We start from the raw sequence: 27,548 nt of genomic DNA on the forward strand, positions 1-27,548 counted from the left end.
TTTATTTTAATTTTTAAATTTATTAAAATATATGAAAATATATTAAGAATATTATAGTGTGTGAATAAAGATAACCCTAAACCAAACATGATTATATTACATACCCCAATTTTAACCAAACACAGGAATCTAACATTCCCAGTAATCTAACATTCCCAGCAATCTAACATTCCCTAGGTAATCTGACATTCCGTGAACCAAACGACCCCTTAATGGAATCAGGGTAGAATCGACAATGAAATCATGCATGCATAATGCATTGAAAACCACCTTAAAAAGTTAAACATGCTACCCACATGCACGTGATGTGTTTGACTGTTGGCACAAATCAAAAAGAAAAGTAACCGTGTATTAAAAGGTGTTGATTTAGTAATTACAAGATTTTAACTTTAATTGATTTGAGTTATAAGTTAATTATGGGACAGTCTGGACTGATTTACTTCTTTAATTTGTTGTGAATTTTGAGGTGTGGAGATTATGTTTAAAGTGGACAAATTTATTGTGCACACCGACATTTGGTAATATTGGTTGAGTCATTAAGTTATTACGATTTACATCCTCCCAAATGCGGGTCAGGTTGTGGGGCCCTTTGAGTTGACGATTCAACTTTTTGGAAGGAAATTTATTGAGTAAGAGTTCTACTACATAGGAAATGCGGGTCAGGTTGTGAGGCCCTTTGAGTTGACGATTCAACCTTTTGGGAGGAAATTTATTGAGTACAAAGAGTTCTACTACATAGGAGTAAAAAATGAGAGAATTGCCTAAAAGCCTAAGCTGATAGTTGAATTGATATGCCTAGGTCTGGCTCTGATACCAAATTGAAGCATATTCCATCTCAACTACAAGCCTAAGTTGATAGTTGGATTGCACGTTAATGGCTATATGCTCACAGAGAGAGTGTATGTAATTTTTTCGAGTACAAAAAGGAAAAGCTCTCTAGATAATAGCTCAGGTTTCCTTTTCATCCAAAAAAAGGAAAAAAGAAAAGTTACACCATGACAAATAATGTTACATCTCTCTATCTATATAACCCAAAACCAGATTTCTGCATCTTATCCTAATCTCTCCCTCCCAAAAGCTTCAAGCCTTCAAATATGGCTTCCCCTCTGAAATCCGCCGCCACCCGGCTTTCGCTTGCCATGGAGAGAACCGGCCAATGGTATTTTCACTAAAACTATTTATTTTAAAAAACTGCAATTTCAATTCAAGAATATTATTTAAATTTTTATTGTTTTTTTCTGTTATTTTACAGGGTTTTCTCTCAAGAAATTCCCACTGATGTTATTGTTGAAGTCGGGGAAGCCAGTTTTTCCCTTCACAAGGTATATATCAGATTCTGTACGTGCATGGCAATTGGCATGGAGAATTACTGTACTGGTTGTTAAAATGATGAATTTTTGTGTGTTTTATTTGCAGTTTATGCTTGTGGCGAAGAGCAATTATATAAGGAAATTGATTATGGACAGTAAAGAAGCTGATTTAACGAGGATAAATCTGTCTGGGATTCCCGGCGGCCCTGAGATCTTCGAAAGGGCGGCGAAGTTCTGCTATGGAGTCAACTTCGAGATCACTGTACATAACGTGGCGGCTCTGCGTTGCGCCGCCGAGTATCTTCAGATGACGGACAAGTACTGCGACAACAACCTCGCCGGTCGGACGGAGGATTTTCTGTCGCAGGTGGCCCTGTCCAGCCTTTCCGGCGCGCTTGTCGTGCTTAAATCCTGCGAGGAGCTTCTCCCGCTGGCCGAAGATCTGAAAATCGTGCAGAGATGCGTGGAATTAGCGAGTGCAAAGGTAGTTTGATGATTTGATTTGAGTGGATTAAGGTTTCGTTCTGATTAAGGTTTGGTTTTGGTTTAGGCGTGCGTGGAGGCGAATTTTCCGAGCAGGTCGCCGCCGAATTGGTGGACGGAGGAGCTAACGATTCTCGACGTCGCGTTCTTCGCCAGAATTATCGCTACGATGAGGTCTCGCACCGCGAAGCCGTTGACGTTAGCAAGCGCGATAATAACGTACGCGGAACGGTCGCTGCGGGACCTCGTACGGGACCACTCCGGCAACGGCACGAAGTCGATGGTGCCGGAGGCGGAGGATTCCGACGTCAGAACGCGGCAACGGGACCTTCTCGAGTCGATCGTGACGCTCTTGCCGTCGGAAAAAGCGGCGTTTCCGATCAACTTCCTGTGTTGTCTCCTCAGAACGGCCATCTTCCTCAGAACCGCCACCGGCTGCAAGAACGAGCTGGAGAAGAGGATATCGACGATCCTCGAGCACGTGACGGTGGACGACCTTCTGGTGTTGTCGTTCACCTTCGACGGCGAGAGGCTGTTCGATTTGGAGAGCGTGCGGAGGATTATCTCCGGGTTTGTGGAGAAAGAGAAGAGCGTGGCGGTGTTTAACGGCGGCGACTTTAGAGAAGTTTGCTCGACGGCGATGCAGAGAGTTGGCAAGACCGTCGATGCTTATCTCGGCGAGATTGCCACCCACGTTGAGCTCAGTATTTCCAAGTTTAATGGAATTGCAAATTTAGTCCCTAAGGGTGCAAGAAAGGTTGATGATGATCTCTACAGAGCTATTGATATCTACTTAAAGGTAATAATCTAGCATATTATTAGTCACACATTCAAACATACTTACTTTTGATTTGAAGAAAAGCTAGCACCAATCACCCAAAAGTGTACTTGTGACTATATAGGTAAATTAGTCTAAATTGTTTACCTGCTCAAACGAAAAACGTTAATAGACATAGATAAATTAACATAAATTGTTCACCTACTCTAACTAAAAACGCTAATAGGCAGCTCCTATAGGAGTTAAATTTGAAATTTGAAACTTGTGATTATTACACCAATTGGGTTGTGGTTGCTCTACTTTTTTTAGTGATTAAGAAATCCCGCAATCACTACTCAAAGGTGTGCACGGGATAAATCATGCACTAGTAAACATGGTTGAAAAAATAGCTAGGCTATCCTCGAGCGCCTAGGCACGATCAGAGCCTAGCGACGCTTAGGCGGCCTAGTCGGTCGTCTAGCTGGTCAGCCGCTTAGACCACTGATTATGGTGATACACTAGGCGGTCGGCCGGTGCCTGGCGCCTAGCGCATAAGCGCCAATTAATCGACGCCTAGGTGAGATTTTTGCAACTTCTGGTAAATCCTGTCTTGTGATCCTGGCTGGACCACTTAAAGTAAACCAACATAAGTTACCAACTCAAACCTAGAAAGCCTGATCTGCTGAACTTGTAACTTTATGTGGTTTATAAGTCAATCTTCTGACCAATTTAGCTAGGTTGCCATTTTTATTACTTCTTAACATTATATATAAGATGGGTGTTGATTGCATTATATTTGCAGGCTCATCCCCAGCTCGACGAGATCGAAAGAGAAAAGGTTTGCAGCGTAATGGATCCACTAAAACTCTCATACGAAGCTAGGGTTCATGCTTCCCAGAACAAGCGTTTACCAGTGCAGATAGTCCTCCACGCCCTATACTACGATCAGCTGAAAATCAGAAGCGGCGCGGAAGATCCAAAGAGCACCCCAAACGCCATTGCAACGAGGAACCAGTTGCAGGCGGACGTAACATTGGTGAAGGAGAACGAAGCTTTGCGAACGGAGCTATTGCAGATGAAGATGTTCATAGCCGATATGCAGAATAAGGGGAGTAGTCAAGGGAGTTCGGTTAAAGGGAGTAGTGCGAGTGCTGTGAGGAAGCCGACGTTCTTTTCGTCTATGTCTAAGAAGTTGGGGAAGTTGAATCCTTTCAAGCACGGATCTAAGGACACTTCGAATTTGGATGATGGTGAGGTGGATATTACCAAGCCTAGGAGAAGGAGATTCTCCATTTCTTAATTGAAATGTATGTATGGTTAGTTGCTTAGGTTGTGGTGTGTGATTAAGGTTGTGCAGAGGTTTGTTAGTATTATTTTTTTAATTTGTTGCATTTGGATTGGATTGGATTTTATTGTGACACTTTTACTATTAATTAAATTATTGTTGTTCTCAAAATGTTGAATCTCCAACTCCAAAAATTCAATAGAGCATATGAGAGAATGTAAATCTTGGTAACTCAGCTGAATACATATTTATTAAGATGTCTCCCACACTATGAGAGGTAGACTCGATCATTTACTTACTGTGTACAAAGAACTAGTCTCTCATTCCTCACTTTTAGAGATTACTCCCACACATGCTGGCTATTAATCAAATTATTGTTATTATCTTGAATATGCTTGGGCTGTTGTGTTGGCCCAATATACCTTATTTTGAATTTGGAATGGATAATGGAGCAATGGTTTTGTTCAACAAGTTTACATAACTATATGGGTCATACTTTGAAATAATGTACCTTCAGTATATAAATAATGTACTTTTAATATATTAAAAATGTATATTGTATTTAAGGAAAATACATTATTTTGTATAATATACATTTAATATATGAATAATGTATTTGAGTAAATACTCACAATGATCCCTCGACTATAGCTAAATTCACAAATTGGTCCTCGACTTTCAATTTCAACCAATTAAGTCCTTAACTTTGTAATTTTAACACAATTTGGTCTTCTGTCTATTCGACTGTTTGGTCCACCATCGATTTTTTAAGGTTCCGGCTGCATTTCCAGACCGCACTGTTACATTTGAATCCACTGTCGAAAGCAATCTACCAAATCCGGTCACCTTTCTTCATCCTCCCTTTGGATTCAATGTACTTGAGTTCGAACCAGAGCGAAGACGACGACGTGTTTACGAACCGGAACGTCATCCTAGAGGCCTCTACATGCTCCGACGAGAGCTGAAGGTTCTTCTGGAGATCACGGTCAACAAACGGTCAAATAGATGGAGGACCAAATCGTGTCAAAATTGCAACGTTAAGGACTTAATTGGTTGAAATTGAAAGTCGAGGACCAATTTGTGAATTTAGCTATAGTCGAGGGACCATTTTGAGTATTTACTCAATGTATTTTTAGTATATTAAAAATGAACATTTTGTTATGATCCACAAAACACTGTGTGATTCATGGTCCACACAATAATTTGTCGTCTAGTTACTTATTTGAAGTACATTAGTCTAGAAGAAAATTCCAGTGATTCACGAATCCAAATTGCTGGATTTAATTACTCGGAGGTGGACCTGAATCACTAAACTCGATAAAGAACGTATATAGGAAATAGATAAATAGGCAAAACGATGTCATAAGGTCGCAGATACCGTATATTATACTAAATGATAGTAAACACGCTATTACAACAGTTGATTAGGACAACAGTGATTAAGATGTCTAGATAGGACAAAAAGAGGGATATTTATACAAGTTGTAAACACAAAAAAAAAAAATCGAAATTGTATATATTCACAAAATCTATTTACAGTGTGTAGTTCAAGATGCAGGTACAAAATCTCTATGTAGTCCTCTGATTCTTTACGTTTAAGCTTCAAAGTACCTGCAGTACCTGCAATGGCTTCAAAATCTTCAAAGCTGCTTCAAGGAACTTTCAATTCTTCAAGTCTTCTGAGTTGTTTTCAACATATTCAAGGTGTGATTTAAAGAATGAAATTGAGGCTCAATTTATAGTGAAGTTTGTAACTAAAATCCCTTGACAAACTCCACTAATATTTATTTAATTAAATTAATTAATTATCTACTAAAATGAACCTTGCCAAAATCAAGTTTAGGTTCAATATTCTATCATCTAATTCAAATTCAAATTAAAATTAAATTATAATTATCTAATTCAAATATAATAAAATCATATTATATTTAAATTATAATCCTTTATATAATAAAGCTATATGGTTTGGGAAATAATTAATGTTACAATTAATGCCACAACATCCTTTATTAAATATATAAAAAGAAAAGCACAACATTTAAAAAATAAAATAGCTATATATTATATAACCATATAAAAAATATACTTTTGAAAAATAAAATAGTTATATATTATATAATCATATAAAAATGTGTTCAATTAGAGTTTAAATTTACACATACAAAATTTAAAATTTGCTTTCCAAATGTAATTATCTTAGTTATTATTCGTATTGTAAAAATTATAATATAGATGAATTACAATTAAGAATAAATCAATGTAATTATGTAAATTCTCTCTATAAGTTTATTTGAATTATAATTTTAATTTTAATTTTAATTGTAATTTTGTATTCTATAAAAATAATAAATTCTTGACCAATGGAAGCTCAAAAATATTATTATATTAAATAATTTAAAATATTTTAGTTTTTCTATTTTTTATTTATATTTATAATAACATAGTTTTTTCTCGTGCATCGCGCGAGTGAATTACTAGTTATAATCATAATTCAATTATGAAATGGGTTTGGACCAATTAATTAATTAATTCAATAACTCAAATCAAATTTACTTGGACTCATTAAATTAATTTAACTATCATAGCCCAATTAATTAAATTGGACTAATGGTCAACCCCGAAATTGGGCTCGATAATGATTTAATCGGTCCACTTGTCGGCTTTAAATTTTCTGTGTCTACAAAAGTCATGCCCCTTAACCACCTCCTAGAATAACGGGGTCGGTTAGATCCGCGTTGACCGAGCCCCGGGTCTTCCGCTTGACCTTGACCGAGCACAATAGCGGTCGAGACTTATTCCAGCTTTGGCCTATATTCCTCGTGGCTTGCTCCGCTTTCCTAAGACGATTTGCTCCGGTCATAATATATTCATCATGAGTCCCCCACTCTTTTCGTTGTGAGAAGTCCTCCACGAAAGAGAGTGGCCCTATGAGCTCGGCCCTATGTGAGTATTCCATTTTTAGCAATTAACCACGAACTCGCCTTGACTGCCCATGATAACCAATCCATAACCCATCGTGTTTTGATTACTTTTTAAAGCATTATGTTAAACTTTACAAGAATTTCATTACTTTGTACACAATACATTTATTTCGAACCATTAATAGAATTAAGTATTTAATTAATTTGATCAAGCATGGAGAATATAATCATTGTTAAATACGTGATCTATATACAAAGAGCTAATTATCACAATAGCATCTTGTTCATATCAAGTTGGTGCATGCAACGTGTTAGAGTCGTTACCATTGTAAATGGGTTCCAACAAACCCATTATGTTCTTGTTTATTTGGTGAGAATCCATATATATATTTTTAATATAAAGGAAAAAAAATTCACTTATAAATAAGTATTGCAGTTGGACTCAGAAGAAATGAGTATATGAATGAAAAGACCGTTGCTTAATAGATAATTTTATTCTAAGTATAATAGGCTAATCTTTTTGGGATTAGAAAATTTGTTACCTCAATGTCTGCTCTTCGTCACCTGGGGTTGTAAAATTTTCCAAGGGTTAGGTTGTTCACCTAATAAAATGGTACGTGCGCTGAGTTAAGAACATCGTAAAATAATTTGGTACATGTTCGATGTAGGCTTTGGAGTATTGAGAGGACTTTTTCTAGTATGAGAAGTTCAAAAAGATTACTACTAGATATTCTAATTTTATTCATATTCGCTACTTAAATACCAAATAATAAGGTAAATAGTTAATAAGTTAAGAAAATTATTGCATAGATAGATATTTTCTTCATATAGAAAATTATTGTCTTACTTTTTACACTTCACGCGTTATTTATACAAAAGTATATAATGAGATACTAAATTGTAAAAATCATGAATATATATCGAAAAAAGTGAATACAAATAACATTTTTTTAGTCTTGAAATACGTACCGGATCCATAAGGGGATGTTTGGTTCATGGAATATGTTTTCCTTTTGGAAAACATTTTCCTTAAAGTAAAAGAAAATATTGTTTTCTAGTGTTTGGTTTATGGAATTCATTTTTCATTGGAAAATGAATTCCTCAAATTTGAGGAAAACAAAATTCTTGGTTGGACCAATGATTTTGTTTTTCATGAAAGATGGGGAGAAAAAGTGAATAGGTTACCTATTTTACCCTTGCTTTCTTTTTTAATTATATTACTTTTATTAATTTGTAGGGGCATATAGATCTATACTTATTATTCCTTACAATTCCAAATCTAACCAAATAATAACAAGGCGTTTAGTTGGAGGGATTTTAAATTCCCTTTCCACTTAATTCTCACATAATTCCAAAGACCTCCGTAGTTTGGTTGGAGAGAATTGCAATTCCATGGAATTAAAATCCCATGTCCGCCCTAGGATTTTAATTCCCGGGAAAAAAATATAATGATGAGTCAAAATTACCCCTTCCCTTTTTAACCTAAAATTATTGTCTAACAACAATAATGGACATTTTTGACTTTATACTACTTATTCACTTTCAATTCCCATGTATACCAAACATTGGAATTGAAATTCCCAGTAATTCTATTCCTGTCAACTAAACACTGGAATTTAAATTCTCACTTTATTCCCAGTAATTCAACTCCCATGGAATTACAATTCATTTCCCACATAATTCACCCCTCCAACCAAACGGCCTGTAATATTAGTATTCCTAGTAATTCTTTTTTCCACCAACCAAACAATGAAATTCATCTTCCTAATAATTATTTTTTATAAAATTCTAATTCCACTTCTCTTAAAATATTTTCCGCGAACCAAACGAGCCCTAATAGAAACCCATTATCCATATAGAGAACTGGGTAAACCCTAAAAACGGTAAGGTTGCCGTTGATTGTACGCGAATTACAAATTCAGACGATGATTCTAGAACACGTTTGTGGGCCCCACCTGGTCATATAAATTCTAAAATCCTCCGTTAAATCGCCCATAATTTTCTCTTCCTTGTCGAAATCACCGCGCGTCGTCGCCATTTCAGCTCGTCTCCTCCGTCTTCCGACCTCAGGTACCTCTTTCGGCTGCTTGTTCTCCTTAAATTCTGACTGTATCTGTGATGTATGTCTGTATGATGCCCGTGTATCTGGTAGAGATATCGTGATCTAGGGTTTTGTTTTTGTTTGTGTGAGGTAGGGATTACGGTCTTAGTCAGGGTTTAAATTCGGAGTCTCGTTGACCCGTAGGCTCCTCTAGTTTCCGAATTTCATCACTGTTGTTATGATTGTATAAACGATTTGGTGGCGATTGAATGCTGATAAACTGTGTGAAATGTGAATGGATTTGGTAGGGATTTTAAGTTGTTCGGATTAATTCATGGCGTCGAAGCGCATTTTGAAGGAGCTCAAGGATCTGCAGAAGGACCCTCCCACATCATGCAGCGCTGGTATGTTTTGATGTTTTCTCATGTGCTTTGCTTAGTTTATCACTTTGATATATTAAAAACTGTCACCTCTGCTACAAGCTAAACTATCAGCACTGTTTTACTTGTGCTTTACTGTAATTCATTCATTTTTTTGTAAAAATACTGGGCATGTAATATATCAGTTAGGATAAATCGATCTTATTTGCATTCTATATGGTATTAAGAGGAATCTGTCAACTGGTAGGAATTGAATTTATTTGTCATTGGCTTGAAAAGCAGACTTTGATTGCAGATAAAATTTTGCATTGAGTAATTCTTCCAAAACCTGTGATTCAGGATTTCATGCTTTAAATATTCATATATTCCTGTATCATAGTTTATATCATCAACATTCGTTCAATTAATAATGCAAATGTAGTCTCTGTTTGTTCAATTAATAATGCAAATGTAGTCTCTGTTTGTTCAATTAGTAATTGGTTTTCTTTTCATGCTATAGTCCTATTGAATTTCTCATAGGCAGCTACATCATTTATGAATCTTGATTATTAGCCATTTATGGTTTAGAACTTTAAATAGATGCTTATAACTCATTTGTAGTAACACTTAAGGTATAGATCAATAGTTAACAATTTATTAATTTATTTTCCTGAATTAGTATTTTTGAATTTCTCATAGGCAGCTATATTATTAGCCACTTATGGTTTGGTAGATGTTTATAACTCATTTGTAGTAACAATGCTATGAATAAATTATTAACTTTCTCTAAAAGCAGTGTGCTTTAAGTAGGACATGTGTTATCTTACCTTGTCAGGTTTGAGCCTAGCAGTAGTAAGACATGTTCTTATAGGAAGCAAATCCAACAAGTATTGAGATTATTAAACATTATGCAGGACTTAGGTTGGGAGTATCAAGTCCTGTCCCCATGTTTGCTGTTTAGCCTTGGGCAGAGGGCAATTGATTTTGTGCTATTGCTATTCCTATCTCACTTATTTGGCAGTGTCTTTTTTTGGTGTCATCATCTTCAATACTGAAATTCATTGCACATTCATTTGTTGTAGGTCCTGTGGCGGAAGATATGTTCCAATGGCAGGCAACTATTATGGGACCATCTGATAGCCCATATACTGGAGGTGTTTTTCTGGTGTCAATTCATTTCCCACCTGATTACCCTTTTAAGCCACCTAAGGTAACCTACTGCTCCAGGGTACATGAGTTTTGGATATATCTCACGGATCTTCACCACCCACTACCACCAACACAACCACTATTGGTTATGAGTACATTATATTAAGAAAATAAGTCAAATTAAAGCATGTTTTCTAAATTGGAAAAATATTCATAAGTTTACTACTCATGAACATGTTTTCTAATTTTCCAATCGGAAAAAGGAAAAATGGAACCATATTCATCAACTAAACAAACCCTTGGCACTAATTTTTAAATTTTGCAATAGTGGCCTAAATAAAATGTTAAAATTTATTGTCTCAGGTTGCATTTAGAACTAAGGTCTTTCACCCAAACATCAATAGCAACGGAAGTATCTGCCTAGATATTCTCAAAGAGCAGTGGAGTCCAGCACTCACCATATCCAAGGTTTGAGCTACAATTGCCTTCTGTTTATACTTGATGTTTCTGTATCAGTGTTTGCTCTGTGTATTCGTGAAGGAAATACGTTTGGCATAATTAAACAAAATTCCTCTTGCAGTAATGTATGCACTTTATGCTACACAATTATTGATATCCTAATGTATGCACTTTAGTTTGTTGAGAAATTGCTTTCATTTGTCCTTGATAATAATGCCTTGTGTTTTTACCTAGCATACAAAAATTGATGATGGGTGGTCTGTTATTATTGTTGTGTTATTCTTGATTTGATGGGAGCTGTGCTTATTTATTGTCTGAATTATTTTGTCTTGTCTTCTGCTTCCCTTCTTTTATTTGGAGATTTTGCTGTTTAAGACTTTAATTACATTGTACTTCTATAATTCATTCAGGTTCTGTTGTCCATCTGCTCTCTTTTGACGGATCCTAACCCTGATGATCCACTTGTCCCCGAAATTGCACACATGTACAAGACTGATAGGGCCAAATATGAGGCCACTGCTCGTAGCTGGACACAGAAGTATGCTATGGGTTAATAAGGCAAAGGCTGGTCTGGAATGCTCGAAATTCTGTTAACTCCAGTATTGCAATAAGTTGGTAATGAACTAAGTCTATTTTGTTCTCCTCATTTGAGGCAACAATTTTCATGAATCTTTTTTTTGTGAATATCATGGGTTTGGACTGGTGAAGGGGGGTGGAGAAGTTTAATGTGATGTTAACATTGATTTAAGTGGGGTTGTGTTTTTCTTGGTTCAGACATCTGTAGGTGTTGTTGCATTATTGGATATTTGCTTGTGACATTTCTAGTGCCTAAGAAATGAAACAAAATGTTCTTATTATTGCATTTTACTATTACTAGTAAACACCCGTCTCTTTTCTCTAGCATCTTGGTACTGGTAGAGTTTTTGCACATTATCTCAGACCGCGGCACCTTTGTGGCTCTCCCATATGGGGGAGGTCTCAGGTTCGAACCCCAGTGGAGGTATTGACTCTTTGTGCTTTAATAGGTTGAGAAAATATGTATGGACAGATATTATATTGTTATAGAGTCATTATTACTATTAAGAAAAAAATGAAGTAAACACCAGCCTCTTTTCTCTAGCATCTTGGTAGTTGGTACTGACTGGTAGAGTTTTTGCACATGATCTCAGAGCGTGCGTGGTTGGAAAGTGGGTGGTTTTTTATTACACCCAGCACAACTGCTGAACCTTGTATAATGGGTTAGCAGGTATACTTGAAAACGCGTTTATGGTTGCCAGCAGCGCGGTGACGCTTGTGTTTTTTGGTTTTTTTCTAAATGAGTTGAAAATCAAAGATTGAAATAATTAGGCATCGCTTTGTTGCGAAGCGAGTATGTTTGTGGTCTAATAATAGTGGTGCATGTGGCGTGGCCGTCCAGTGTTGCTGCTTCTTCAAGCGAAGTACATTTTTTTCCTCCCTCCTTTTTAACTCCTAGTCTCCTACCCAATCTACACGCCCACAACAGTGATATTGATGAAACTATGTCTGCGACGATGTAGCAATTGATGTCTAGGACATGTGGGCAAATCACAAATCATTGCCGTACTTGAGCAGAGTGAGAGTGAGTCGAGTGGAGTCGTATTTTAGGTTTATAAATTGATTGATTCCTAAAATCACGACTTGGACTGCCTAATACGATGCATAATGTAACCAAATTCTACCGACCTGTGGGACTCAAAATGGATGTCACACAGCATGCCGGTAATAAACTAATAAGTACTATTCCGTGTTGGATAGTCTCCGGCGGATTTTAATTTTTAATTTTTAATTTTTAATTTTTAATTTTTTTTTAATTCCTTGTCGTAGACCAAAATCTATACGATTTAATAGTCTTTGATTATATGAACGGCAATAGTCAAAAGAGAAATTAAGTCCTTTCTCCATTTTTTTCCTGTTAATAAAATAACATATTTAAATATTTTGATTATATGAACGGCAATAGTCAAAAGAGAAATTAAAATTTTAATTTCCTGCCTCAAGTAATGTGGTCAATCCAACCAATAGTCCAACACCGCTCTCTTTAATATTTTTTTTTTTAATTTTTCAATAAGTATATTGTTGATGAATAAAGGCCACCAATATAGTCAATCGGTGGATACTCCCTATGGATTTATTCAATGTTGTTGGTGTCAATATCAGTCAAGGTGGTGTTTAAGTTACGTGTGAAACTTGATGTTGTGCGTTGATGATTCGACCTTGATTCATCAACATTTTAATTGTTTAAGATCTTGAATTTTTTTTTGTTTGGCAATCTCAACAAAGTTTGTCGAATAGTTGGCTTGTAATTAAAACGTCTCAAATTCGACTGGCTTTGTAATTACAACGTCTCAAATTCGACTTTTTACAAGAGTTGTCTATTAACTTTCTTAGTTTGAATTGGTCGGTTAAAAAAAATTTAGGCTAATTTAACTTTTTGTGTTCTTTCTACCAAATAGGTTCACAAGGCGAGCTTCGCTTTCAGTTAGCGGGTGTTTTCATAAATTAAAATCTTTTATTTTGAATTCTATAAAAATTTCTTGTTTCAGCAATTCGCCAGCGATCACGTTTGTGCTGGACCCCAACGCCACGCTGCGGCTGTTTCAAAGTCTTTGAATCCTTATAAAATGCCGGAAACCTCTCCTCCACCTTCCAAGCAATTTCTTCTGACATTTTTTTTGGTTGAACTTAGTGCGTGAGCCCACACTTTACTTCAATAATTCTATGAAACCAAAACATTTGAAAATATGGGCAATTGGTTAATTGGAGTTGGAAAGTGAGAATAAATAAAGATAGATACTCGAGAGTGGGGTTTTGTGGTTTCATATTTTGATGTTTCTTAAGGTGGGGTTAGACGACGTTTGCCTGATGATGTGATTGGGCTAATTTTTTTTTATTTTTTTCCCCAATTTTTGCAATTGTTAGTACTGAAAATAAATAATTAATGAAACTCGAGACCTCAAATTTTGGAGTTTCAGTATTTTGATGTTCTTTCGTGAGGGGTTAGATGCTTGCTTTCTTAGGGTGAAATTGGAATAACTTTTTGCGATCTGTGTAATTGTTAGTGTTTTTCGGTTGTATTGAAAACATAATACTCCGTAATAAAGAGACTTCAGATTTTTTCATACAAGTAAAACTCAGGGGACATTTGGTGCGGAACTTTGAATGTTAGAATCAAATATTTAGTAATTAAAATAAAGAGAAAATTGTACTTTTTCCCTATAAGTTATATACTTATATCATTTTTCCTCCCTGAATTATTTAAGTGGCTCTTTTCCCCCCTGAAATATTAAATGGACATATTTACCCTTAAAATAAATATTTAAAATAAATATTTCATTTATTTTTCTTCTCTAACAAATTATTACTATAATTTGGTTCAAACCAAAGAGATACTATAGCAACCAAACCAAAATATTCCAATTACAATTTAGAATCAAACGCGATATTTAGAGTTTATTAAAATCGCGAGCCGGAATGAACGATTCATGTTCCGAACTGAAAATATAAAATACATTTTTTGTTGAATTTAGACTGTTTTAAAATAAAAAATAAAATTTTAAAATAAAGACGGTTCAAAATCGCGAACCGGATCCGGAACCACCGGTTCACGGTTCAGGGTCCAATTTTTTTTATTCATAAATTTAATAAATAGAAATCCAAATATTGGCTTTTAGATCTGAATCATAACCGAAAACTTTTAATTCGATTACTATAGTGTCCGGTTCAGTTCGAACCAAACCGTGGTCATCGCTACATATACACAATAATTTGTTGGAGAAGTAAAATAAATAAAATGTTTACTTCAAGGGTAGAAATGTCAATTTAATATATTAGGGGGAAAAACCACCACTTTTAAAATAATTGAGGGGACTAATGTGTTCACATAAATAATTGAGGGGAAAAAAATGCTATAAGTATATAACTTAGGGGAAAAAAAGTGTCATTTTCCCTAAAATAAATTTTAGTAAAAGTAAACTTAACATGTCATTGTGTGAATCAATTTTTTTTCCCTCCTTTTTTCCTTTCTATTTTCCTTGTTTTTCCATTCTTGGAAGCAAAAGTGTGATTTCATATGCAATGACTCGAATTCCATTTCGAAACACCAAAAACATTAAAACGGACAATGTAAATTGAATCAAATCTGATGGTAATTTATAAGGAGACAAATCTTACATGATTTGTTAACTTCAAAATATTTTTTTTTAAAAATTAAAAGATTAAAATATGTGATGTTAAAAGGGGATTTGTTCTGTTAGAAATGTATCATTTTCTTCACTCTCAAAAGGAGAAGCAGCTTTTGACATGTCAACAAACGCCAGTAGATAACGACAAATAGGCCTCCCTTCTTTTTGCCTTTGCTGGAAATTTCTTGAACGTGAACCTCTTCCCATGCCATTTTGTTTCACATGACACATCTTCTTCATCCACCAATCAACAACATTTTTGTTCTGCACATTTTCCACCATACCCTACTATTTTTATTCAAATAATCAATATCACAAATCACGGGGTGTATTTTAATAGCAAGGATACATTCATACATCCATAGCATGGCGAATTTGAAAAGATTGTAATCGGTATTAGAAATTGTAAGATGTGTCCTAAGGACTTACGTTTTTCAAAAATAATGATCAAGATGCTAATTTTAAGAGATTGCAATTGATGTTAGAAAGTACATTGATGTGTCACAACTGTAATCGGTATTAAAAACTGTAAGATGCGTCTCAATAGTTTACAAATTTTTGAAAAATGAATAAGAGGCTGATTTTAAGAGACTGCAATTGATCTTAGAAACTACATGATGTGTTACAACTGTATACAAGTTTATCTAAACTCTAAAAGTGTATATGACATGGGCCTATTTAAAAATATTGCAAATCGATGTTAGAAACTTCATGATGTGTCTCAATGAACTGCATACCGATTTCTTTAAAAGTGTACATAACATGACTAGTTTGAAAATATTGCAAATTAATGTCAGGAAAAATGTAAATAACAAAGCTAATCCTGTATTACTTTCACTAAACTAGAATCCTAAGCTTTGTGACTGCTGATGAAGCAAAACTATTACTTCGTAACTCTTTTTTGAATTAGTCAACCAATTAAGTTCTGTTTCGGAGCAAATTCTCAGATTTTCATTTCTTAAACATGGTGTTGGATCAGCCTCATCATTTTCTCATGGAATGAAAATATTTACCTAGTTTCCAAACCTGGAAAAATTCAAAAAACAGACTCTTCATCACTATGTGAACCATTGAATAAGCAAGCTAGAGTTACATGGATGTGTTTTAGGAGTGTTTGACAGCATGGATTGCAATGATAATGGTACTTCTTAATTACTTGACTATCCCCAATAATTGAAGGCTCTTGGAATTTCTTGAGCATGTGTACCGTGCCCATAGGGCACGCCAAAATTATTTTGAAACTTTGGACTATTTTATAGTATCTTCAACTCTTAAATTATACGGAGTAACTTTTAAGTTTAAAAAATGAGTTCTCACAGCTTATCGATTCAAATTGAGATGGCTAACTGACAACTTTTACAAAAAATTGATGTTAAAACTTTATAGTTACTGAACCAACTATCAAACACATTCAGCTAAGGTTTGCAGTTTACTTACATATTGTTTCATAAAATATATCAAAAAGAAGTATATTATACACCCTTTTTATATTTAAAGTTGTGATAGATTTCTCTCATAAAATTACCTTATAAGGAGTAATGTTTACTTTATATAACATTACTAGATTAGCTCTTTTTTATATTGATTTATTATATAAACTTTTATTGTTGATAAAAAGATAGAACACACGACAAAATAACCAATTGAAGAACAATGACCCTCTATAATCTTGAAACCTCTATATATGTTATCATATTTTTAAAAATTGGCTATAATTCGAATCCATGACCTTTGGTCTGGCTCTAATACCAAATTGAAACATGTGCTCCATCTCAACTAAAAGCCTAAGCTAATAGTTGGATTGCACGTTAATGGATATATGCTCACAGTTATTTATCAAGAATAATCCTCAAGTTTCAAAATTTAAACATGATGAATGAGTACGATAGTTAGATAATTTGCAGTTTTGCACATCAAGTTATATATATAGAGAGTTTTTTTTTTTTTTTTTTTTTTTTTTTTTTTTTTTTTTTCCAAAATGGTCCCTCAACTATTACCCATTCTCAATTTTACATTTCGACTTTCAATTACACTCAATATAGTTTCTTGATTTTTAAAAACTACCCCAAATTGGTCATCCGTTAGAATCTAACGGAGAACCAATTTGGAGTAGTTTTTAAAAGTCAAGGGATCACATTGGGTGCAATTGAAAGTTGAAATGCAAAATTGAGAATGAGCAATGGTCATCCCTTTTCAAAAGGGAAAACTCTCTCTCATTTTACCTGAAGCACAAAGAGCCAATAGGTCAGCTCCACTGAGGCTTGAACCCAACCTCCCACATAAGGGAGCAACTTGGTGTCAGTGGACAAGTCCTCGATAATCAAACTAAATACATAAAATATGACAGATGAAGTACAAAAGATATGAGTATTGATCACTGGTGTAAACTTTGGCCCCCACACCCCACCCTACATAGCATTTGAGAGGATGTAAATGATGGTAATTCAGCTGAATCATAGAGGCTAGACGTTTGTCTGCCCTAACGTCTAGCCTGCCCTCATCACTTAGATTGAGAGGTTGCCCCCACACTGTAGTTGGTGAGACTTGATCTCTTGTCATTCTTATCAAAATTCACTCTTACAACTAACTGAATTGTCCATGCCACCCGTGTAAACTTTTTCATATATATATATGGATTACAGAGTACTCCTTAATTATCATTTTTCTTGTGTTTATTGTAAAGGCTCTCTAGTGTCGCATTACATGTAAGATTTTTAGAAGGTAAATTTGCTGCAAGGACCATATAATACCCACGTGTCACATGTAAGATTTTCGGTTAATTCCGACAGTGAAGAACACAGGCATGAATATTTCCTTTAATTATATATTATATATATGATATATGATACAACATTAAGGTACCACCTGTTTCCTGTTTCTTCCTCCCCGCGCCAAAACTCTGTCGTCTATACGTATACTACTTTTCTACTACTCTACTCTACAGTCTTAGTGCCCCACACTCCCACTCCATTCTCTCTCTCTCTCTATCTATATCTATCTATATATAGCCCCTAATCTCGGCTTCGGCAGAGGTGCTTCAGGAGAGCTGAGGAGGTACCCTGTCGTTTTCCGGCGGCCAAAGCTTCAGTTTGTAATATTTCTTCATGATTTTAGGTTGTTTGATCGGCGGGTCATATGGATAGACACTCTTGCTTAGCCATGGTAGCCGAGAGAGTTGAGTTTTCGGATTCTCCGGTGACCGTACGAGCTCCGGTGAAGTTCTCCGAGCACTGGGTCGCTAGTAAGAAGAAGCAGGTTCGAGAGATCGGTGAGTCTCCGGCGAGGATCCGGCGGAAAGTCAGGATTGTGGTTACTGACGGCGATGCTACGGATTCTTCTGATGATGAAGAGGAGAGGGTTGGGAGGAGAGTGAAGAGATACGTGACGGAGATCAGCCTCGTTCCTCCGGCTATGCCGGCGGCGAGGATGGAGGCGGGTTCTCCGGTTCAGGTTGGGAAGAAGAGAGGGTTGGATCATGGGGTGTTGTCGTCACCGCCGGAAGGTGATGTTAGCAGCCGGAAGAAGTTTAGAGGCGTGCGTCAGCGGCCGTGGGGGCGTTGGGCGGCTGAGATACGCGACCCGACCCGCGGGAAACGGGTCTGGCTCGGAACCTTCGACACGCCGGAAGAAGCTGCCGCCGTGTACGACAAGGCGGCTGTGTTGCTGAAAGGAGCTGACGCCGTTACGAATTTCCCGAAAGTAACGGTACCGGAGACGGCCGTTGAGGGTCCAAAGGACGTCGTCGACGCTGCTCTGTCGCCCACGTCAGTTTTCCGTTTCGACGACGTGACGCCGTCCAACAGCCAACCAAGTATCGACGTCAGCACAAACGACACCTCGGCGAAGAGCGACGTCAGCACAAACGATATCCCGGAGAGCAGCGACGTCAGCGCAAACGACGCCGCTTTGTCCCCGACATCAGTCCTCCGTTTCGACGGTTTCACGGCGTTTGACAACCTTCCGCTTGTAGACTTAGATTCCTTCGGGTTCGACTTTGACTTCTCATTCCATTCGCCGGGGTTCGACAAACACATCGCCGATGAATTCGGCGAGTTCAACTTTGACGATTTCGCCCTCGAAGTCAGATAAAGCGGATTCCGTTATTTTGAAAAGAAACCATGGGCTCATTAGTAATTTGCGCCATTTCGCGGGAAATGTAACGTGACGTGGCATATTAGGCGGGAAATACGTAGTGTGTATAGTCATCACGAGTATAGTAGTTGTTGTCGGCTTGTCCTACGCAGATTTTGTGAGAGATATATATATATATATATTCTTAAATCTTTTGTATTTTTACTTTTTATGGTCAACTATATATATGATATATTTATTTGAAAAAAAAATTATTAAATTTAAAATAGATCAAAGACACATCCAAAAAGTGGCTTGGTAATTCAATTAATTTTTCTCTATTTTAGTAGGTTAATTATAGACAATTTAAATTTAGACTGAATTACATTTATTAGTTTTACGTTTTAAAATAGCTATGGACATGCCAATACAACCACTCAGATTATAAGAAAAATAGAAAAATAGTAAAAAGAAAACTGAGCAAACATTATTAAGGTCCCATTAATGAAAGTCATAAATTCTCATAATTACACCACATAAATTTAAGAATATAACTTCCATTATTAAGGTCTCATTAATTAAAAACGAACTCAAGATTCATATAGCATTTACTTTATTAGAACCCTCAAATTACGCTCTTGAACTCGAGCCGGTCCATCGAGTACTAACTGATCAGCACCATACTCGAGTTCTCTAACCCATCATTTGGTAGACTTTTGTCGGTTAAGATCACAATTTGCGTTTCACATTTAAATAGTGATAGTAATTTTTTATTTTTTTAATGAAAGTAAAAGTGTGGTATGTGGAAAGAGTTTGTTGATGATTTCTTGGAGATCACGCCCACAGCGTTGAAAAGTTAAAAGAGATTTTTATATTTGCAATATCAATGTCTATTTGCTATTTTCTGAGTTGGAAAATGGATGAATGTGATTGCCAGTAGCCACCACTATAATATCAGTGGGTCTGCAATCTATTTTATTCTTTATTTGTATTTTTAAAATCTTTTAGGTAGGAATGGGTTGTGAATATTGAATATTTGACTCTTAATTTTATGTTTAAACAATTTAAATCTTTTTATTTAAATTAATGTCTTTTGATTGAATCTTTACGTTATTATGTGTTAAGATAATTATCTCACATCCAGATTGCTAAGTTTAAATACTTAATGATCCAAATAGTTAGGATATGTTAATAGATCGAATTTGAAGAAGTCACTTGGTCGGGCTTTGAAACTAATTTAATCATACAATAACAATATAATATACTATTATACAGTCTTATAATGACGATGACCTCAAATCACCTTAAATAATGATCGAGGATTTTTGCATATTCATTTCATTTAATACAATCCAATTCTTTCTATTCATGCTGCTTTGTGTTAGGATCTTCAAGTTAATAAAAACTAACACTATGTTATTAATTCTAGAAGACTAGAACTAATTAACGACTTTTTATTGAATTTTTATGTTAACATGTAATTAATCCGCGTTAAGTATGATATAGAAAGCTAGACAAAAGAAGAAACTAATAATGAAGTGGGCAAGGAGAGAATTGATTGGATGACTCCCCACTTGCCACAACATGAATGTGATTGAAAATAATGTAATAATTAGTCATCCTTAATGACACTTAATACTTAAAAGTCTTAAACCAATGTAAATATGACAAGTTAAAAGGTTTAATTTCTTGTGACTTTGGGGCAAATGTCCTACCTACGACCACTCAAAACTAAACTAGGTCTTAGGTCGTCGCCGATTGTGTGAAGCGGAATGGTGCTTATTTTGATAACCCATTTTACCCATTTTGTTGGACTATATATATATATATACGAAAAAGTTAAAATGCCGCAGGACCTTCCTGTGTGACGGGGTTTCAGAATACACCAACAGTGTTAACGAAAGGCAATAACAGTGTAAGGGAAATACACCACAATGAAATGCAAAATACACCAAAAAATATACAACACATCCAAAAAAAATTATCATATAATTCACCATCCCTAATGGTGTATTTCTGAACACTATATGGTGCTTTCACTCACACCTAATGGTGTGTTTTTGGTGATGCGTACCTAATTTTTGTATATTTTTGTGGTGCATTTTCTAACGTTGATGGTGTATATTTGCTTAACTATTGGTGTATTCTGAAAATCGCTGCACGGGAAGATATCGTCACACTTGAACTCGAATATATATATATATATATATATATATATATATATATATATATATATATATATATATATATATATATTCAACTCTATAAATTCGTCTTCAATTAAGCCCATAATTCAACACCAATTGTGTATTTTTACGTACAAGGACTCTATTTGGTAGAGATTATTTTAGAGCTTATTTTAAGCTATAAATAATTAATTGAATCATTGTTCTATCTTTAGAGGTAAGTCTTAAATGAAATTTCATATCTAGCTACTAGACCAATACCCTACGGGTTGAATGGTTCATATTAATATATTATGGCAGCCAATAAATATGTGTATTACCATGAAATAGATGGTTGAGTAGATCGGGTGGAGTATGATTCTCATATATGAATGTTACAAGATTAATTATTATCAACACTAATTGGGCTGGTCCAGTGCGAGTAGGCATTACGTTTGAGTATGATACAGACTTGCTCAAAACACCTTATGACCTGACCAAAAAAATTTATTGTCAACACTCTCTTAAACGAGCCTATTGTAAACTTTACTCATGAGCTGATTTTACTCATTTTACACTTCGAATTTTTCTCATCCCCCATAATAATAATAATAGTAATAATAATAATAATAATAATAATAATAATAATAATAATAATAATAATTATTATTATTATTATTATTATTATTATTATTATTATTATTATTATTATTATTATTATTATTATTATTATTATTATTATTATTAAAGTACATGTGTTCAACATAGATGAATTGACTGCTCTACTAACACAAAGAAACTTGTTTTGTTCCTTCGAAATTTCTACGGAAATATTAGACTTTTAATATGCATTTTCTAGTAAATCTAACATTGGACGCAGTCGAAAGGGAATAGTGATAGGTAATGAAGGAGTCAATAGAGTGTGTTGTGAATTGTGATGTAATTTGGTAGCAGTCCGCATCTAATTGGAGAAGAAGGTCGTAAACTGATGCTGGGGGCCGGGACGAGAGCTCCAATTGCCTCCCATGGCGGATGAGTATGATTGATTGATATCATGAATTGACAACATTTGCCACAAACCTTAATTTGTTTGACCAAGAGGATACTGAAACGTGAACATTTTGATTATTCAATTAATGTGTGCATAACTCTCAACCTAGTCATTGTCGTCAATCTGAAAGGTTCCGATAGAGTCTAGGAAAGAAGCATATTGTGTCAGTCTTAGAGGCACAGCCAACGACTACATGTTAGGTTCTCTTGCATGTTGTTTAGTCCTCATCTTTAAATCTCGTAACAACTATTTGAAAGTGTGCATGAATTAACACAATTTCAGTGTAATAGTATCACGACATGAGAGATAAATCATACTAGGAAGTAGGAATACCTTGTGTAACACGTTCGACTAAAATGATATTGACAATAATCGAACTCAAAGTCACAGTCATATATTTTCGGTAACCTAAAAGGTTCTGATTTTGGAAAGAAGCACATCGTCTTGGCCTTGGAGTCGTAGCCAACGTGCACCCGACCTTTTGTTAGGTTTCCCTCACATGTGGTTCAGTCCTCATCTCGAAGCAGTTCTTGTTCTTAATATTCAATTTTAGTTCATGTTATCACCCTCAACAAGGAATTGACTATTGTAATATAATTTGTCGTCCTTGTCAACATTTAATGAAAAATGGACTTTATAACCATTATTGTAAAGGTCATTACACCATAATCCATACGTTACGTTAGTTATCACCCTACTACTTAAAAATTGTTTTTTTTTTTTTTTTTTTGAAATTATGTTAATTCTTTTTTCTTTTGAAAGCCAACCAGACGATTGTATTAATGAATCAAAGTAATAATAGTGTCACAGGGATAAAATCACAATACATAGAATGGTCCTGAGTAAAAGCTAACGAAGCTAGAGTATGAGCATGTAAATTAACTTGTCTAGAAACATAACATAACGAGCAACGATTAAAAAATGACATAGTAGTCCTGCATTGATCCACCACGACTCCAACATAGGACAAGATAGTCGTTGATTCCTGTAATAAAACACTTCGTAGTACCAAGCAATCCGTGAGATCAGAAGACTCACCGTTGTGACGTTCCTTTCCATCAGCCATGATAGCGCCTCCTTACAAGACAGGGCCACCGCCATAAATGATGAAAAACATGCCTGTAGCTTGCCATTCCTCGTTGCCATGAACAAGCCCTCCGAAGAGAGCAAATTATGTTAATTAGTGCTCTAGTTTTTAACAATTTATGTATGTAAAATGTATAAATTGATAGTGGAATACCCTCGTTATCAAGTCAATTTGCATCTTTCTATACCTATGTATATTCAAAATTATGAATAAATAAAAAATATGTTTCCACATGTTCAACATTCTTAGTTAAAATTACCTTAACATATATACTTTTAGATGGGTTTCAACAAATATATATATATATATATATATATATATATATATATATATATATATATATATACACACTTTTAGATTTATATTGTACCAACTACAATTTTTATTTAAAGACAAAAGTATTATTCTTTACCATTTTAAATTAGGGTAGTATTATGATCATTTATCCTCTTTTCTTCTTTCCAACACTATCCTTAAAGTTTGCACATGGACCTCAAGAGACAACCAGGTGTTATCCCCCATAATGCTGCTTCTAGAGCTTTAATGTGGTTTATTTATAATAAATTCACAATTATATTTAAAATTGACAAATTTTTTTTTACTAAAACCTTTAATTATCGATGAACCATCATAATAAATTAGCGGATATTGAACACATGACTTTTCATTTGAGATCATGTCACTAAATCACAAGGTCATTGACTGCACCGTTAATCTTACTTGATTATGTGGTTTATAATTTTTTTGACCTGATTAATATACATTATTGTATTATTGTACATTGCATCGGATGTACCATTGTACCACTCCAAACATTTCAAACATTTGATCTCTCATCTAAACAATAGATAGAAATTCACATGTTCACACCCAAACATAGATTCTCACCTTAAACCGACCCTATATAATCATGAAATGGACGCTATGGCTTGGAAACGTTGTATACTATGGCAATGGCAAGAATGAGTAGTTTGATAACAAAAGAGCCCGACATAAATAACTGCCTCAACGTTTTTATGTTTCTTTCAACTTTTCATTTAAAACGTAATTATTAATTTATTTATTGATTATTAATTCTTTTGTTAATAACCATTCAATCACACCACTAATTAATAAATAATTCATGTTTATTTAACGACCGATATGATTTTGTTATTGTCCTTTCTCATGCATAAAATAACATATTTTTTTTTTAAAGCAACCAATAAGGCATATATTAAAGATAACCAGAAATAGAGTCAGGAGAAATAGAATCCCATTACATAGCGATAGTCTGAGCAAAAGCGGAAGAAGCAAGAGTATGTGCTATTAAATTAGCTGATCTAGGGACAAACTTGATTAAACAACGACTGAAAGTAAAAATATAGGATCTGCAACGTAACTATCAATAGCATAGCCAGCGTAAGAACGAATGGAACCTAAGGCCGTGGCCAAGTAATATATGTTGTAGGGTCATACAGTTCGTGTGAAGCTCTATCATCTGCTCTCCTTGATCTTTTAGCCAAGACAATGCCTCCTTGCATGCTAGGGCCTCGGCCATCAATGGGGAAAAACAATCCACGAGTCTGTTGTTGATGGCCGCAACATAGCTCCCGTCCTTGCTGAAAAGGACAACCCTGACCGTGGCGCTATTTGTTGAAGGGTGATACCCGGCGTCGACCAAGCACCTTCGCAAGGGCGGGACAGTGTGGCTCGAAGAAGATTGCTCCGAGGGTGGCAGACGGCTGCTGTTTAGCTAGGCACAACACCATGCATGCACGGCGGCAGTGACGGCCATCAACTTCTTCGGTGTCGGCAAGTAAATATCCGGCACCGCCCCATTCCGCGCTTTCCGCATAAAATAACATATTAAGATGACATATATGATATATTGGGTTGGATTCGCACAACTGATAATATAATACCCATTGGGCCAGTTCCTATACCTTTCAAAGCAAACAAGAATTAGTCGAGTGAACCTAGCTCGTTAAATGGATGGAGAAAGATTCGGATCACCTCGTGATTTACACACACACAAAAATTAATATTACATATTTATAAATAAATAAAAAAACACTTTCCACTATTTAATTCTTAGCATGTTATTATTACAGTTTTATTTATTTATTTATTTATTCTTTTCTGTTTGCCTACTTTCGGTTATTTCCATAACTAGTAATTCACCCGCGCGATGTACGAAAAAAAATTATGTTATTATATATATAAATAAATAATAGAAAAACTAAAATATTTTAAATTATTTAATATAATAATATTTTTGAGCTTCCATTGGTCAAGTATTTATTATTTTTATAGAATACAAAATTACAATTAAAATTAAAATTATAATTTTGTATGGTTAATATAATCTCTAATTATGTGCATATTCAAATAAACTTATAGAGATAATTTACATAATTACATTGATTTATTCTTAATTGTATTTCATCTATATTATAATTTTCACAATACAAATAATAACTAAGATAATTACATTTGGAAAGCAAATTTCAAATTTTGTATGTGTAAATTTAAACTCTAATTGAACACATTTTTTTATATGATTATATAATATATAGCTATTTTATTTTTCAAAAGTATATTTTATATGATTATATAATATATAGCTATTTTATTTTTTAAATGTTGTGTTTTTTTTTTTTAAATTTTATAATAAAGGATGTTGTGGCATTAATTGTAACATTAATTATTTCTCAAACCATATAGCTTTATTATATAAAGGATTGATCGACTAATTCATGTGCATTATATTGTGCAACCCATGAAAATGAAATATTTTTTCTTTAAATTTTATGGAAAGGATGTGAGAAATTCTGAGAAAGAGCATATATAATATTACACAATATAATACAATGAAATCTTATAGGCTGAAAGACACCGAAACTATTCTCCAAACAATACTTTGAAGCGGATATGGAGACATCTCAAACACTTTGATTTATAGGAAAGTCTAAAATTGCTACTTAAAGGTGCACATGAAGTGAAACATGCCTTGTGAGTTGTGACTCTAGTCGAAAATGGACCACATGGTGAAAGGAGATAAATCAACTTAGATTGTTCATAGATAGCCAGCTTAAATAAAAAAAGTCAATAGATATTTTTTATCGAGAGTTAAACTTAAAATCTTTTAGTTATCGACCTAATTGTCTGACTATTTTGATTGGGGTCGCCCATGAACATACATGCCAAACACTTGAAGTCATTAGACATGCATGCTCGATGGAAACACATGCACAAAAATTTGTTACACGATTTCACTCACGATAGCTATGCACCATCTAATACCTTTCAATCGTGCCTCAACTTATGCTTACATATTTTAATAAAAATGAAAAAATGACATCGAGAAGTCCCAAGTTGTTGCTTGTCAACCAATTCAAAACCAAATGAGATCATATTCGATCTCTTTCAATAGTGATTCCTCACAAGCCCTTCTCCTACACCCTTTTAAAAGTTTATTTTTTTTAAATACTTATAATTTTTTACAATGTAGTATATATTTTATATTTTGTAATGCTTTCTACTCTATATTTTGATTCGATCTTTATGACCTCTCTTTTAATTTGGTAATAAATATATCATCACATTACATAATTAGCTAACAAAATTTATGATTATTGTTACATCAAGAGTAAATATTATCAAGTTACCGGCAGGCGGCAGCTACGGAATGAGATGAAGACAAATAAGAAAAGAGGAGTCCATATAAGAGGAGACAAATGTAAGCTAATATCGGATTCGGTGGGTCCCATGGTTGGTGACCGAACAGATACGAAAGCTACAACACCCCACCCTATGTTCCACAGGACAGCCGCCTTCCACTAGCACTCCAATTATTCTATAAAAACATTTAATTTGGACCAACCCATACTTATACACACTTAATTACATACATTATTATATTATTACACCTTTATTATGGTAATTAATTAAAGTTAAAGTTTCTTAATGCAATTGGGACTTGAGATAATGACCTGTATGGTCCGTATGGACCCTTCTAATCTAAGAATATAATAGTAAAGTTGAAGAATTTCGTTAAGTTTGTCAAATAGTTGCTATGATCGGATTTTAGATCGTGTAAAATAGACAACAGTGTAGGGTCTAATATTTATTTTTGGCCTAGCTACTTAAGAAAAAAAATTTTATAATTAATTTTAAAATTCATAATTTTTTCTCAAATCACTTTTCTCTCCAAATAATTAGAACCT

General features: G+C 34.6%; 3 protein-coding genes across 3 annotated transcripts; all 3 read left to right on the plus strand.

Annotated features, from left to right (window-relative positions):
* Positions 1–956: 956 nt before the first annotated feature.
* On the plus strand, positions 957–4,000 carry LOC109162788 (root phototropism protein 2). The gene is made up of 5 exons (XM_019311474.1): positions 957–1,159; positions 1,253–1,322; positions 1,417–1,794; positions 1,861–2,592; positions 3,353–4,000. Exons 1-5 carry the CDS (start codon positions 1,095–1,097, stop codon positions 3,848–3,850), a joined length of 1,743 nt encoding a protein of 580 aa, XP_019167019.1. The 5' UTR covers positions 957–1,094; the 3' UTR covers positions 3,851–4,000.
* A 4,696-nt stretch (positions 4,001–8,696) lies between these two features.
* On the plus strand, positions 8,697–11,626 carry LOC109162795 (ubiquitin-conjugating enzyme E2 28-like). Its single transcript, XM_019311485.1, has 5 exons — positions 8,697–8,826; positions 9,106–9,201; positions 10,239–10,366; positions 10,669–10,773; positions 11,175–11,626. The coding sequence occupies exons 2-5, from the start codon at positions 9,132–9,134 to the stop codon at positions 11,316–11,318; spliced, it is 447 nt and encodes a 148-aa protein (XP_019167030.1). The 5' UTR covers positions 8,697–8,826; positions 9,106–9,131; the 3' UTR covers positions 11,319–11,626.
* Positions 11,627–17,980: 6,354 nt separating this feature from the next.
* LOC109162860 (pathogenesis-related genes transcriptional activator PTI6-like) lies at positions 17,981–19,262 on the plus strand. Its single transcript, XM_019311575.1, has one exon. It carries the CDS (start codon positions 18,102–18,104, stop codon positions 19,053–19,055), a length of 954 nt encoding a protein of 317 aa, XP_019167120.1. The 5' UTR covers positions 17,981–18,101; the 3' UTR covers positions 19,056–19,262.
* The last annotated feature ends 8,286 nt before the right edge of the window (positions 19,263–27,548 follow it).

Source organism: Ipomoea nil, unplaced genomic scaffold (genome assembly GCF_001879475.1).
Source record: "Ipomoea nil cultivar Tokyo-kokei standard unplaced genomic scaffold, Asagao_1.1 scaffold0302, whole genome shotgun sequence".
In the NCBI taxonomy this organism is placed as follows: Eukaryota; Viridiplantae; Streptophyta; class Magnoliopsida; order Solanales; family Convolvulaceae; genus Ipomoea; species Ipomoea nil.

Coding starts and splice junctions, on each gene's coding strand:
- LOC109162788 (XM_019311474.1), top strand. CDS start 1,095: ATGGCTTCCCCTCTGAAATCCGCCGCCACCCGGCTTTCGCTTGCCATG. Junction 1,323..1,416: donor CCAGTTTTTCCCTTCACAAG/GTATATATCAGA, acceptor TTTTATTTGCAG/TTTATGCTTGTGGCGAAGAG. Junction 2,593..3,352: donor CTATTGATATCTACTTAAAG/GTAATAATCTAG, acceptor TTATATTTGCAG/GCTCATCCCCAGCTCGACGA.
- LOC109162795 (XM_019311485.1), top strand. CDS start 9,132: ATGGCGTCGAAGCGCATTTTGAAGGAGCTCAAGGATCTGCAGAAGGAC. Junction 9,202..10,238: donor TCCCACATCATGCAGCGCTG/GTATGTTTTGAT, acceptor CATTTGTTGTAG/GTCCTGTGGCGGAAGATATG. Junction 10,367..10,668: donor ACCCTTTTAAGCCACCTAAG/GTAACCTACTGC, acceptor TTATTGTCTCAG/GTTGCATTTAGAACTAAGGT.
- LOC109162860 (XM_019311575.1), top strand. CDS start 18,102: ATGGATAGACACTCTTGCTTAGCCATGGTAGCCGAGAGAGTTGAGTTT.